The sequence below is a fragment of the Scyliorhinus torazame genome, chromosome 13, assembly GCF_047496885.1.
Source record: "Scyliorhinus torazame isolate Kashiwa2021f chromosome 13, sScyTor2.1, whole genome shotgun sequence".
Taxonomy (NCBI): Eukaryota; Metazoa; Chordata; class Chondrichthyes; order Carcharhiniformes; family Scyliorhinidae; genus Scyliorhinus; species Scyliorhinus torazame.
In genome coordinates, this window is record NC_092719.1 from 13,496,891 (window position 1) to 13,512,432 (window position 15,542).

Consider the following 15,542-nt stretch of genomic DNA (forward strand, 5'->3'; position numbering starts at 1 on the left):
TGTAAGACCGAGTGGCGGGGGCAGGGAAGGGTATAAGACCGAGTGGCGGGAGCAGGGAAGGGTGTAAAACAGGTGACCAATTTACTTACGCCCCTTTCCCAGCTAGTGGTGATAAATTCAGATGAACCCCATGATATTTATCAGAGGGAAGCTGTTGGGTCCCCACACACGCCCCCACCCCACAGCCTCACACGGTAAACTCACCAAATGATGTGGGACACTGTGATAGAGAGCCGGGAGGTCTGGCTTCCCCTGTGGCCTGAATGAGCTGACCTGAGTCAAGAGTAGATGTTGTACAAGGGGGGGGGGGGGGGGGTTATTTCTTGCATTAGCACCCCCCGGTCATGCGAGTCAATGTGCCAGACACATTTGATTTCTAGTGCGCTGAACTAGAAAATGGTTGCATGTGGCATCGGATAAAGACCAGGCTGACCGGCCGAGCTGCCTACTTTCTCCCGCAAACACCAGTCTGCTTGAAAAGGATAAACTAGGCCGTCCAGCAGCTGCCTGCCAAACGGACTCTGCTTCGGTCATCACCTGCAAGTGAGGGGACGATTAAAGAGCCCTCCCCATGTTATCACCAACTCTTACATACACACATTTTGCTTCGCTTTCAAAGGGTATCATAAAATAAATCGCACCAGTCTTTTTCACAGTAGGGTGTATTTATTCTTTTATAGGGCTTATTGTCTATTGTACCTGTTGAGGTGGATTGATCTCCGTGAGGATGGGCATCGGGAAGAAATGCCAGAAATTCAATATGTACGAACTGATACTTGCTTCACTGAAACATTACCAAAGCTGCTGACGGTTACCTTAAAGGATATTACACCCAAAAATCCTGCTTATCTTCTTATTGATTATTTCTGTTTTCCCTTTGATAGAATTTATAGAATGACCGGTATTGTGTATTGTATACTTATTCTGCTAAGATAACCTGTCTCATTAGGAAAAGCCTGAAGAGTCACTCATGTTTTAGCTCTCTTTTGAAAGACCCATGATGGTTCCTCAGTTAGCCATTTGTATAAGCAAGCCTGGTCAGGCAACACCCTGTATTCGCCAAGATGCTGGTTTAGCACAGGGCTAAATCGCTGGCTTTGAAAGCAGACCAAGGCAGGCCAGCAGCACGGTTCAATTCCCGTACCAGCCTCCCCGAACAGGCGCCGGAGTGTGGCGACTAGGGGCTTTTCACAGTAACTTCATTTGAAGCCTACTTGTGACAATAAGCGATTTTCATTTTCATTCAGATGCTTGTCACACTGGAAATACCCCTCGGATCAACCCCATGGAATCCGCAGCATACAAACCAACCACTCGGCCCAATTGATCTTGGCCAGTGTTTATTCTCTTCCCGCCCAACTTCGCCCAACCCTATGTAGAGTTACTCAACGTACAGAACAGATCATTGAGTTCATGCTAGTGTTTACATTCCACTGGAGCCTCCTCCTCTCCTTCCTCAACTGACGCTGTGGGCACACCCCTCTGTTCCCTTACTCCTCCTGTACTTGCCTAGCTTCTCCTTAAATTCATCATTACGAATCGTCGCTACTCCCCGGTGGTAGTGAGTTACGCATTTTCACCACTCGCTGGTTAAAGAAATTTCTTCTGAGTTACCTATCTGATTTACCTGTTTCACTAATGTTGGCCTTGAGATTTTACCTTTATCACAAGTGGAAGCACCGTATCCACTCTATTAAAACCTTTCAGAATTTTAAAAGCCTCTATTGGCTCACCCCACAGTCCTTCCCTTCACAAGCAAAAAGAAACCCAGCCTGGTTGTCCTTCCCTGATAGGCCTAAGCTCACAGTTCCACCGTCACCCATGCAAATCCTTTTGACACACTTTTCAGTGCCTCGATATCCTTTTTGTAAGATGATGACCAGAATTATACTCAGAACCCTATATGTGGTTTAACCAGGTTTTGTGCAGGTTTAGCATAATTTCTCTACTTTTCAATTTTATCCCTTTAAAAATAAATTTGAGTGCTTGGTTTGATTTTTTTTTTCCTGGCCTTATTAACCCGTGACACTACTTCTGGTGATTGTGTGCGTATATTTTTTTTAAAATTTAGAATACCCAATCTTTTTTTCCAATTAAGGGGCAATTTAGCGTGGCCAATCTACCTACCTGCGCATATGTGGGTTGTGGGGGTGGGACCCACGCAGACACAAGGAGAATGTGCAAACTCCACACGGACAGTGACCGGGGGGCCAATCGAACCTGGGCCCTTGGCGCTGTGAGGCAGCAGTGTTTTTTTTTTTTAGAAATATTTTTATTCAAATTTTTACATATTTTCAACAAACCTTACAGAAAAAAGAAAAACAAAGAACACATAAATAAACATCTTACAACTACATCACGGATTCCCCCAATATACAAACCCCCCATTAAGCAATAAGAAACACAGTAGAAAACACAAAGTACCCCCCCACCTCTGGGTTGCTGCTGCTGACCACCTCCTAATGCCCCGCTAGAAAGTCTAGGAATGGTTGTCACCGCCTGAAGAACCCTTGCACAGACCCTCTCAAGGCAAATTTTACCCTCTCCAATTTAATGAATCCTGCCATGTCGCTGATCCAGGCTTCCACGCTTGGGGGCCTCGCATCTTTCCACTGTAGCAGAATCCTCCGCCGTGCTACCAGGGATGCAAAGGCCAGAATACCGGCCTCGTTCGCCTCCTGCACTCACGGCTCGTCCGATACGCCAAATAGTGCTAACCCTCAGCTCGGCTTAACCCGGGTGTTCACCACCTTAGACACCGTCCTCGCAATACCCCTCCAGTACCCATCCAGCGCCGGGCACGCCCAGAACATGTGGGTGTGATTTGCTGGGCTCCCTGAGCACCTCCCACACCTGTCTTCCACCCCAAAGAGCTTGCTCAGCCTCGCCCCTGTCATATGCACTCTGTGAAGAACCTTAAATTGTATCAAGCCTGGCGCAAGAGGAGGAAGAATTAACCCTACCCAGGGCGTCCGCCCGCACACCCTCGTCTATATCCTCCCAAAACTCCTCCTCCCATTTACCCTTTAGCTCCTCACCCGAGGTCTCCTCCTCCTCCTGCATATCCTGGTAGATCGCCGAGACCCTGCCCTCTCCAACCCACAGCCCCGAGAGCACCCTATCCTGGATCCTGAGTGCTGGAAGCAGCAGGAACTCCCTCACCTGCCGTCTTACAAACGCCCTTACCTGCTGACGGCATTTCCGGGGGGAAGCCCAAATTTTTCCTCCAGCGCCCCAAGGCGCGCAAACGTCCCGTCTAAAAACCGGTCCTCCATCCTTCTAATTCCTGCCCTGTGCCAGCTCAGGAACCCTCCATCCATTCTCCCCGGGACGAACCGATGGTTCTCCCGGATCGGGGACCAAACCAAAGCCTCTACCTCACCCCTGTGGCGTCTCCACTGTCCCCAAATTGTCAAAGTCGCCGCCACCACCGGACTCGTGGTGTACCTAGTCGGCGGGAGCGGCGGCAGCGCTGTCACCAGCGCTCCCAGACTCGTGCCCACACAGGACGCCATCTCCAGCCTCTTCCACGCCGCCCCTCCCCCTCCATTACCCACTTGCGTATCATTGCCACATTGGCAGCCCAGTAATACCCACACAGATTAGGTAACGCTAACCCTTCTCTGTCCCTACTCCGCTCCAGAAACACCCTTCTCACCCTCGGGGTGTTTTTCGCCCACACGAATCCCATGATGCTCCTACTGACCCACTTAAAAAAGGCCTTAGGGATCAGGATGGGGAGGCACTGGAATATAAAAAGGAACCTCTGGAGCATCGTCATCTTCACCAACTGTACCCTACCAGCCAGGGAGAGTGGCAGCATATCCCACCTTTTAAACTCCTCCTCCATCTGCTCCACCAGCCTCGTCAAGTTGAGCTTGTGTAGGGCCCGCCAGCTCCTGGCCACCTGGATCCCTAGGTACCAAAAACTCCTTTCCGCCCTCTTCAGTGGAAGCTCGTCTATCCCCCTTCCCTGGTCCCCTGGGTGTACCACGAAGAGCTCACTCTTCCCCACGTTGAGCTTATACCCGGAAAAGTCCCCAAACTCCCTGAGGATCCACATCACCTCCGGCATCCCCCCCACTGGGTCCGCCACATACAGTAACAGATCATCGGCATACAACGATACCCGGTGTTCCTCCCCACCCATCTCCCTCCCCCCCCCCCCCTCCCCAGACCAGCCTCCTCCAGTTCCTGGACTCCCTTAGAGCCATAGCCAAAGACTCAATTGCCAATGCAAATAGCAAGGGTGATAGGGGGCACCCCTGCCTCGTCCCCTGGTACAGCTGAAAGTATTCCGACCTCCTCCGATTCGTGGCCACACTCCCCACCGGGGCTTCGTAAAGTAGCCTAACCCAACTAATGAACCCCTCCCCGAACCTCCTCAACACTTCCCAAAAGTACCCCCATTCCACACTGTCGAAGGCCTTCTCCGCGTCCATCGCCGCCACTATCTCCGCTTCCCCCTCCACTGCAGGCATCATGATTACATTAAGGAGCCTCCGCACATTGGTATTCAGCTGCCTTCCCGTCTGGTCCTCGTGAATCACCCCCGGGACACAGTCCTCAATTCTGGTAGCCAACACCTTTGCCAACAGCTTCGCGTCCACATTGAGGAGAGAGATTGACCTATACGACCCACACTGTAATGGGTCCTTGTCCCGCTTCAAGATCAGCGAGATCAGTGCCCTTGACATTGTCGAGGAAAGGCGCCCCCCCCCCCCCCCCCCCCCCCCCCCCCCCCCCCCCCCCCCCCCCCCCCCCCCCTCGCTTCATTGAAAGTCCTCACTAATAGAGGGCCCAGCAGGCCCATGTACTTCCGGTAAAATTCCACCGGGAACCCATCTGGCCCCGGTGCCTCCCCCACCTGCATACTCCCCAGCCCCTTAGTCAGCTCCTCCAGCCCTACCGGTGCCCCAAGCCCAGCCACCTGCTCCTCCTCCACCCTCGGGAACCTCAGCCGATCCAAAAATCGACGCATCCCCCCCCACCTCCTTCGGGGGCTCAGACCTATATAGCCCCTCATAAAAGTCTTTAAATACCCCATTTATTCCCACCGCACTCTGCACCGTGTTCCCCCCTTTATCCCTAACTCCCCCAATTTCCCTCGCTGCCTCCCACTTCCGAAGTTGGTGTTCCAACATCTGGCTAGCCTTCTCCCCGTACTCATACACTGCCCCTTCGCTTTCCTCCACTGCACCTCTGCCTTCTTGGTGGTCAATAGGTCGAACTCGGCCTGGAGGCTTCGTCGCTCCTTGAGTAGTCCCTCCTCGGGGACCTCTGCATACCTTCTATCCACCCTTAAAATCTCCCCCACCAATCTCTCCCTCTCTCTCCTCTCCTTCAGCACCTCCCAGACTACCTCCACCTGCACCTCCCCATTATCGTTAGCCTCTAGATAGCTTTCAATGCACCCCCGGATCCGCCCGCTCACCTCCTCATCCGCCAGCAAGCCCACCTCCAGGCTCCACAGCGGGCGCTGGTCCCTCTCCTCCCCTAGCTCGAGATACACGCAGTGCGGGGCATGGTCTGAGATGGCTATAGCCGAATACTCCGTGTCCTCCACCCTCGGGATTAGTGCCCTGCTCTTAACGAAGAAGTCTATCCGGGAGTAGGCTTTATGGACGTGGGGAAAAAAAGAAAATTCCCTGGCCCCCGGCCTGACAAACCTCCATGGGTCCACTCCTCCCATCTGGTCCATAAACCCCCTCAGCGCCTTGGCCGCCGCCGGCCTCTTACCCGTCCTGGACCTGGAGCGGTCCAATGCTGGATCCAGTACCGTGTTGAAGTCCCCCCCCCATTATCAAGCTCCCTGCCTCCAGGTCCGGAATCCGGCCCAACATGCGCCGCATAAATCCGGCATCGTCCCAATTCGGGGCATATACATTCACTAATACCACCCGCACCCCCTGCAGCTTACCACTCACCATCACGTACCTACCTCCATTGTCTGCCACGATGTTCAGCGTCTCAAACGACACCCGCTTCCCCACCAAAATCGCCACCCCTCGATTCTTTGCGTCCAACCCTGAGTGGAAAACCCGCCCTACCCACCCCTTTCTCAGCCTAACCTGATCTGCCACCCTCAGATGCGACTCCTGGAGCATAACCACATCTGCCTTCAGTCCCTTCAGGAGCGCGAACACACGGGCCCTCTTGACCGGCCCGTTCAGGCCCCTCCTATTTCAAGTTATCAGCCGGATCAGGGGGTTCCCCCCCCCCCCCCTGCCGATTAGCCATCCCCTTTTCGAGGCCAGCCACGTGCCCGCGCCTCCTGCACTCTCCATTCCCCCCAGCGGCAAACCCCCGCCCCGACTCTCTCTCCGAGCTCCAGCTCCCCTTTGGCCAATGCAGCAGCAACCCAGTTCCCCCCCCTCCCACCCCCCCCACCCCCCCCCCACCCCCAAAGCTAGGTCCCCCCCCTAGCTGCGTTGCTCCCCCCCATAGCACTGCCGTAAGTCAGCTGACTCCTGCTGGCCCCGGCCACTCCATCGACCCCCCAGTGTGGTAGTCTCCCCCCTTCCCCCTCCAGTCCATCAGCGGGCGCTCCTCTCCAACACCGCCCTTCACCCCCGGTCCCACCCCTTCCCTAGTGCGGGAAAAAGCCCGCGCTTTCCATCAAACCGGCCCCGCCCTCTCTGGCGCATCTCCCTTTTGCGGCCTAATCCCAGCTCCCCACCTCGAGCCTCCCATCTCCCCTCCCCCCAACGGGGCCCCGTCCTTCCAACCATCGACGCCCACACTCTCACAAAACCCCCACTTCGAACCATTTATCCCTACCCCACCCAGCACCCAAGGAAACAGAACAGAACATTCCCCAACATCCCCCAAAGCACAGTAACCACAGTAGCCCCCCGCGACCTCCCCTCACAACCGACCCTCAGTCCGTGTCCAACTTTTCGGCCTGAATAAAGGTCCATGCCTCCTCCGGCGTCTCAAAGTAATGGTGCCGGTCCTTAAACGTGACCCACAGTCGCGCCGGCTGCAGCATCCCGAATTTCACCCCCTTCCGATGCAGAACTGCCTTAGCCCGATTGTACCCGGCCCTGTTCTTGGCCACCTCCGCGCTCCAGTCCTGGTGTATACGGACCTCTGCATTCTCCCACCTGCTGCTCCGCTCCTTTTTTGCCCATCTTAGGACACACTCCCTGTCCACCAAGCGGTGGAACCGCACCAATACCGCCCGCGGCGGCTCGTTAGACTTGGGCCTCCTCGCCAGGACTCGGTGGGCCCCATCCAGCTCCAGGGGCCTCGGGAAGGCACCCACGCCCAGCAACGTGTTCAGCATCGTGACCACATATGCTCCAGCATCCGACCCCTCCACTCCCTCTGGGATACCCAGAATCCGCAGGTTCTTCCTCCTCGACCGATTCTCCATGTCCTCGAACTTCTCCTGCCATTTCTTACGCAGCGCCTCGTGCGCCTCCACCTTCACCGCCAGGCCCAATATCTCGTCCTCATTCTCCGAGTCCTTCTGCCGCACCTCCCGGATCGCTGCCCCTTGGGCCTCCTGGGTCTCGACCAGCTTGTCAATCGAAGCCTTCATCGGCTCCAGCAGCTCTGCTTTCAATTCCGTGAAGCAGCGCTTGAGAAACTCCTGCTGCTCTTGCGCCCATAGTGCCCACGCTGCCTGGTCTCCACCCGCCGCCATCTTGGCTTTCCTTTCTCGCACTTTTCGCTTCACCAGAATTACTCTGTTCACCGCTCCACTCCTGGTCCAATCCATACAGTGCCGGGGAAAGTGTACTGTCACCTTCCCACACTGGGAACCGTCGAACAAATGCCGCTCGGGTCCCTAAAAAGAGCCCAAAAACCGTTTCTGGCGGGAGCTGCCGAACGTGCGACTTAGCTCAGCATAGCCGCAACCGGAAGTCCGTGAGGCAGCAGTGTTAACTACTGCGCCACCGTGCTGCCCGTTTTTGTGTATTTTCACTTCTAAATCATTTTGCCTCTCTACTCCATTTGGATTTTTATTTTCCAAGTAATGTGTGACTTCCTTATTTTTCCTTACAAAAATGTAATGCCTCCAATTTATTTGCATTGAATTTCATTCAATCCTATCTGTACTTCATCCAGTCCAATTGGCCTTAACTGATGGGGTGAAAATGAAAAAGGGTAGGAAAGAAGGGGATACCAGTTATAGAAAATACCCCAGGTGGTGAAGTATTGATTGGCGCTTGGCTGGGGGAGAAAGGTCGACAAAGAGCGACAGACGTTTAGATATTAAAGGCATCGAGGGATATGGAGGTCGTGCAAGAAAATGGCATTGAAATAAATGCTCAGCTATGGTTCAGTTGAACGGCGGGGCTGATTTGCCTGCTGCTGTTCCTATTTCTTATTTTCCTGATCACTAACAGCAAAAATCACTCCTGCAGTTAAAAGCAACATAATAATATGTGAGTGTGTTAGCAATTGCTATGAATTCAATTGAGAGTGATGCACAGGCATTAACCTGGGCCTCCGGAATACCAGCCCAGCGAGATTACCATTGCACCAGTATTATTACTGTGCTCTGAATTTCAGTGTTAATCATCGAATTTACGGTGCAGAAGGAGGCTATTTGGCCCATCGAGTCTGCACCGGCCCTTGGAAAGAGCATCCTACTTAAGCCCACACCTCCACCCTATCCCCATAACCCAGTAACCCCACCTAACCTTTTTTGGACACTAAGGGCAATTGATCATGGCAATTCAGTAGAGTAGAGGGGTCAATTACTAGGGGGCATAGGTTTAGAGTAGATGTCCGAGGCAAGTTTTTTACACAGAGGGTAGTGGGTGCCTGGAACTCGCTACCGGAGGAGGTGGTGGAAGCAGGGACGATAGTGACATTTAAGGGGCATCTTGACAAATACATGAATAGGATGGGAATAGAGGGATACAGACCCAGGAAGCGTAGAAGATTGTAGTTTAGTCGGGCAGCATGGTTGGCACGGGCTTGGAGGTCCGAAGGGCCTGTTCCTGTGCTGTACTTTTCTTTGTTCACCGAACCTGCACATCTTTGGACTGTGGGAGGAAACCGGAGCACCCGGAGGAAACCCACGCAGGCACGATGAGAACGTGCAGACTCCACACAGACAGTGACCCAAGCCGGGAATCGAACCTGGGACCCTGGAGCTGTGAAGCACAGAGCTAACAGTCTCTGTTTCACCCAGCCCATCCAATTCGGATCTCTCCACCAACCTTGCCCCATATCTGTCTCAATACCAGTGCCTCTGTCTGACCCTCTCCCACATCCCAATGTTTGGCAGTTTCCCCACTGCCTGCCTGAGGCTTATCGACACTGGCATTCTACATTCACCCAATTGGCAAGGTGAGCAGGAGAGAAATAGAGCATGGGAAGTAACGAATGAGAAAGCAAAAGAAGAAAATATAATGTAAAAATTGAGAGAAAAATGCAGTTGAAAGAAAGAACTGTGAATAGAATAATGGAGAAAAAGAGAAGGAGGGAGGGAGTAAAACAGGAGTTTGAGGTATAGTGAAAGAGTTCAACTTTCGTTCATAGGGCAGCACAGTGGTTAGCACTGCTGCCTCTCAGCACCAGGGATCCGGGTTCGATTCCGGCCTCAGGTGTCTGTCTGTATGGAGTTTGTCGTCCTCCCCGTGTCTGTTTGGGTTTCCTCCGGGTGCTCCGGTTTTCCTCCCACAGTCCAAAGATGTGCAGGTTAGGTGGATTGGTCATGATAAATTACCCCTTAGTGTCCAATAGGCCAAAGGTGGGGCTCTCTTTCGCAGCGTCAGTACAGCCTCGACGTGCCGAATGCCTCCTTCTGCATTGTAGGGATTCTGTAAATTCCTTCTCTTTTAGAAGGTCTGTGCTAATTTCTGAACACTTCCACTGACTCATCATTTGAGATTAATTTGATAATATATATCAAAAAATTCCTTAATTTCTAATCAATGGCCTCTCAATAAAACTGGGAAATGAGTTACCTTTGCACATTTTGATTTTGTATTCCGCTCGCACTCCCATTAGACATTCATTTGTAGATGTTAAATGTTTTATGGGCATCAGCTTCATTAAAATGGACCATCATGAATTCTTGTCTCAAGAGGTCACCACTGGGTGCCGTTAATAAGATGCACAAGAGGGACTCTGTATAACTCTCAAAGGCTACAGCCAAGATGATTTATTGAATCAAATGTAGGTTATTGACTGACCTGTGTTGAGCAATGTAACTGCCGCGTGATTTTTTTTTTTTGTTAAATTGCAGAGAGCTCAGTTAAATGGAGAAACATGAAAAGTTTTCAGCTTTGATACTAATCCTTAGACTTGGCCTTGACTGGCAATCCACAAAAGATTCACATGACTAAATATTTCTTCTTATCCTAGAGCACCTTTTCAGAAAAAGATTTGGTGTGCGTGTTCTTATCGAATAAAATAGATTCCAGGAAAAATGATTACTTCAAGGACAAGTCATACAAAGAATGAGTTTGTACTTACAGTCAAGAAAATACACAATTTCTGGAAGACTACACTGCCCAAATACTATCCTGTCTCGCCTAATACTTCCTGTCTTTCACCTTCCTCCAACGGGCTTAATCCACAATGCATTGATTCAAAATTGTTCATCTTTGTTTGCAAAGCCCCCCTTGTGGCCTGATTAATCTCTGATCCTCAGCAACTGCCTCACTTTGAACCAAGCATTTCCCCTTCCACAAATGTTGCCTTCAGCCAGGATGTTACGACCCTCTTGGATTTGTTTTTCCTTGCCTCCTCCATCGTGCCGTGACTAAGTTGATAATGCTGAATCTCTCAGTCAGAGGTTCTGAGTTCAAGTCCCGCCCCGGGACTCGAGCATAAACCTCAATGCTGATACTTCAGCGCAGTACCGAGGGAGCGCTGCACTGTCAACAGGTGCTGTCTTTCGGAAGAGATGTTTCTAAAAATAAATTTAGAGTACCCAATTCATTTTCTTTTCCAATTAAGGGGCAATTTAGTGTGGCCAATCCGCCTAGCCTGCACATCTTTGGGTTGTGGGGGGGAAAACCCACGCAAACACGGGGAGAATGTGCAAACTCCACACGGACAGTGACCCAGAGCCAGGATCGAACCTGGGACCTCGGCGCAGCAGGGCTAACCCACTGTGCCACTGTGCTGCCCGGAAGAGATGTTTAACTGAGGCCCATTCTCCCTGCTTGGGTGGCCGTGTTTCAAAGAAGAGGAGGGGAGTGATCTCTAGGAGCTGGTTTAGTTTAGTTGGCTGGACAGCTGGTTTGGGATGCAGAGCAAGGACCAACAGCGTGGGTTCAATTCCCGCACCGGCTGAAGTTATTCATGAACCTTGCCCCTTGCCTGAGATGCGGTGATCTTCACGTTAAACAACCACCAGTCAGCTCACCCCCGCAAAGGGGAAAGCAGCCTATGGTCATCTGGGGCTATGATGACTTTACTTAACTGGCCAATATTAGACAGGAAGAAACGTTTCCCCTTAGTGGAGGGAATCAATGACCAAGGGGCAAAGATTTAAGGTGAGGGACAAGAAGTTTAGAGGGAATGTGAGGAAAATCATTTTCACTCTGGAGGGTGGTGGGAGTCTGCAACTCGCTGTCGGGACGAGTGATGGAGGCAGAGACCCTCATAACATTTAAGGAGTATTTAGATGTGCACTTGGAATGCCAAGACGTACAAGTGCTGGAAAATGACAGTAGAATATTTAGATGGTTGTTTTTGACCGGTGAATACGTGATGGGCCGAATGGCCCTTCCTGTGCTATAGACCTCTGTGACTTAGTCAGATTATCTGATCTGGTCATTATCACTTTGCTATTGGTAGGAGTTTATTGTTTGCTCTATTTCTGACATCACTTCAGAAGTGCTTCATTGACTGTAAAACGCTTTGAGACATTGAGCAAGACGCTATATAAATGCAAGTCTTTGTTTTCTTTAGCTTTTTCATTAATTTCCACCATCAAAGGTTTTCCGGCAGCATACCCAATTTGTTCATACTTTCCGCTTTGTTAAGGGAGCTCTATCGTGTTGTTGATTTCGGGACCAAACTGAGTTGTCTTGAGGGTGTCCCTGATGCTACACAATGATGCTGTACTCGTATAAACTCACATCTTCATTCTAACTAAGGAAGGATAACTGAGTCACTGTCCATGTGGAGTTTGCACACTCTCCCCGTGTTTGTGTGGGTTTCAAAGATGTGCAGGTTAGGTGGATCGGCCACGCCAAATTGCCTTAATTGGGAAAAAAAAACAATTGGGTACTCTAAATATTTTTTAAAAAGGAAGAATCAACTGGTCCTAAAGGGAGTGCAGCATGTGTTCACTGGGATATGGGGATGGTGCAGGAAGATGGAGTGGGGGCCTGGATTCTCCGACCTACCTGGCGCCGGGTCGGGGAATCCCCGGGGGGACGCAGCTTCCCCATTCTCCGGTGCCGATTCTCGGGCACCCTCAGGATTCCCGCCGCGCCGGTCAGGGGCCGTTGAAAGCGGCGATTCTCCGGGCCCCGATGGGCCGAGTGGCGACAAGTTCGGCCGAGTCCCGCCAGCGTGGGTTACTCAGGTCCCACACGACGGTATCTGGAAGGTGAGTCTGCGGAGGCCGTCCTGGATGGGGGGTGGGGGGGGGAGATCTGGTCCCGGGGCGGGGCCCCCACGGTGGCCTGGCCCGTGATCGGGGCCTACCGATCGGCTGTCGGGCTGGTTCCGTGGGGGCCTATTTTACTCCGCGCCAGGCCCCTGTAGGGCTCCGCCATATTGCCCGGGGGCCGACGCGGAGAAGGGAATCCCCACACATGCGCAGAAATACGCCGACCATTCCGCGCATCGCGGAACCACGCTGGCCGTTCCGCACATGCGCATACTCACGCCGGCTGGAGCTGCGGGGACAACTCCGGTGCCAACCTAGCCCCTAGGAAGGGGAGCATTGCCCATTATCGGGGACCATTGACGCCAGAGTGGTTGGCGCCGCCTTGCACGCCGGCGTGGGGACATCGCTCCATTATTGGAGAACCCCGCCCGAGGTATATGATAAGTCATAATCTTATTAAATGATGAAAAAGCCTTGAAGGGCCAAATGACCTATCCTTGCTGCCATTTCTTACAAAAGCCACATGCAGAATGCTGTTAAATCTTTCCTCGTGTTTTATGCTACAAGTTCCTCTTTCCAGTTGTCTTCTTTTCTGAAGGTGACTGATTTTGCTGAGGTAACACTTGCACATGTTTAAAGCTTCAGAGGGAGTTACATTATAGCGTTAAAAGCAGTCTCCGCAACTTTGCTGCCTTTTTGAAAAATATTAGCCCACCCACAAGTTACTTTTTAGATTGTTAGCTAACTAGCATTTCATGCATTTGTACAGAACCTCTAATCCAATTACAACAATTAAAATCATCCAGGAAGTCGGGTTTGAAAATTAAACAGCATGGAAACGCTTTGTGGCATCATCAGTGAAGAGTGGCTCTACCGAGTGAATCACAGGAGGCTGAAATAAAGATAGTTTGGTGTTACCTGGGCCTCTTAGCCCCAGGTCAGTGCCACTTACCACCATGGAGCGAGTCACCCAGGGCAGTCTGTCACTGGGGAAACCTCACTCGGGATACCACAGTGTGCCTTACTTATCAACGCCGTGTGCTTTTCTTCCATCACATGAAGACGGCGTTTCTTTGCCAGAACCGATGAGGCAATGGAAGAATATGCTCCTCCGAGAGATGAGCTGTTAGACAAGAAAGTGTCCTCCATGCTTGTTTTAAAGATGAAATGGTTTGCAAGTCTGGGCAATGCATGGCTGATTACAATCAAATATTAATGTCTTATTAATAACCCTTTATTTTCTACTCATAACTCCTCGATAGACTGCTCGCCATTAACTTTATTCATTTGTGACAAAGTGACTAGTGCCTACCGCGTCTGCTGCAATATTGATTTTCTGTTGTTTTGAAACCATAATTTATAGAGGTTGAGGGATCAAACAGTTTCCTGCTCCGATTTATTGCCCATTGTTTCTCTGCAGTGAAGGAAATGGGTATGAGCCATGGAATGGTTATAGGTCAATATTGAATCTAATAGAAGTGTTATGTTCTGCAAAAAAAAAGGAGCAGTCCCCAAGTGTTTAATATTCTTTATGAGTGTAATCTTGTTCTGATTCAGACACACTGGGTGTAGCAGAGTTCATCGTATTAACAATAGAGAGCTGGAAAAACACATACATTCAGATGCTGCAGATCTGAAATCAGGGCAGCAAATGTTCAAGCCTGTCTGCGCCGACACAAGAGAAATAAGAGGGCTAAATTTTCATAAAAGCAAAGTACTGCGGACGCTGGAATCTTGACACAAAAACAGAAAAGGCTGGACAATCTCAGCAGGTCCGACAGCATCGTTGGAGAGAGAGCGGAGCTAACGTTTCGAGTCCGGATGACTCTCGTTTTTGTTGGGGTAAAACGATTTCAATTTGCCACCCCCGCCGTAAGATTGACACTGAAGACTGGCCACTTCTTGTAAGAAGCCACCCGATCGCCATTCCTATTCGAGGCCGTGCAGGGGCAGAGAGGTTGAGCGAAGAAATCCCAAGCAGCAGGCCAGAGGCAGCTGATTGGATGAAGAGACGGAATAGATAGAAACACAAATCAGAGGGACAAGGGAGTTAAAGAACAATGAACGATACAGCACAGGAACAGGCCCTTCGGCCCTCCAAGCCTGTACCGGTCATGATGCTAACCTCGGCCAAAACCCTCAGCACGTCCTTGTGCCATACCCCTCTACACCCATCCTATCCATGTGTTTGTCGAGATGCCTTTTGAACGCCGTTAATGTATCTGCTTCCACAACCTCCCCTGGCAACGCGTTCCAGGCACTCACCACCCTCTGCGTAAAAAACCTGCCTCACACATCTCCTCTAAACTTTGCCCCACGGACCTCAAACCTATGCCCCCTGGTGACTGACCCATCCACTCTATCCATGTCCCTCATAATCTTGTCGACATCTTGTATAGATGAGGCTGATGGAGAAGACGAAGATAGCATGGGACAAAGCTGTAGGGAAATTGGCATGGGAAAGGATTTTGCATTGAAGGTGTTGGGCCAGAAAAGATATAAAACATGTTTCTGATTCACTATCCCCTGTTTTCATACTATCACACATAGGTAAGCTGTCACCTAGAGTAGAGGCAACCACCGAATGGGGCGAGCCAAGGGTCAAAGCTGGTGCCTCGGCGTAATCCTACACAAACTGACAAATAATTGAGGATATGTGGAGATAAGCATCTTATGATGACAGGGAATTGCTTGTAAAATGGAAAAGGCATTCATTTTTATTTGAACCATTGGCATTTCATGGTATTGTGATTTTAAATAATGGAGAGAGAATTGATGCTATTCTGTAGCAACGCTCAGCTGGGAATATTCAAAATTGTGTCTATGTGGAGCAGTTATTTTACTTTTTGTGTTGCAGAGAATAAAATGAGTTCTCTCTTTCATTTCAGATGCATCACCCTATTCAGATGAAACCGGCTGATAGTGAAAAATCAAATGGTAAGCAAGGTATTTGCACTGTCTGATTGGGAGGTGAAACTTTTTATGTCTGTTTTGTTTTGGGTTTTTT

The 15,542-nt window shown here is 50.8% G+C and overlaps 1 protein-coding gene across 22 annotated transcripts in view; it reads left to right on the forward strand.

Annotated features, from left to right (window-relative positions):
* Positions 1 to 15,542, forward strand: part of celf2 (cugbp, Elav-like family member 2) — a 1,037,523-nt gene that overhangs the window by 914,009 nt on the left and 107,972 nt on the right. For all 22 annotated transcript variants that reach the window (XM_072471059.1, XM_072471057.1, XM_072471058.1 and 19 more), the window contains one exon: positions 15,424 to 15,472. In XM_072471059.1, coding sequence (XP_072327160.1) covers positions 15,424 to 15,472 — 49 coding nt within the window. The remainder of the gene's footprint in view (positions 1 to 15,423; positions 15,473 to 15,542) is intronic.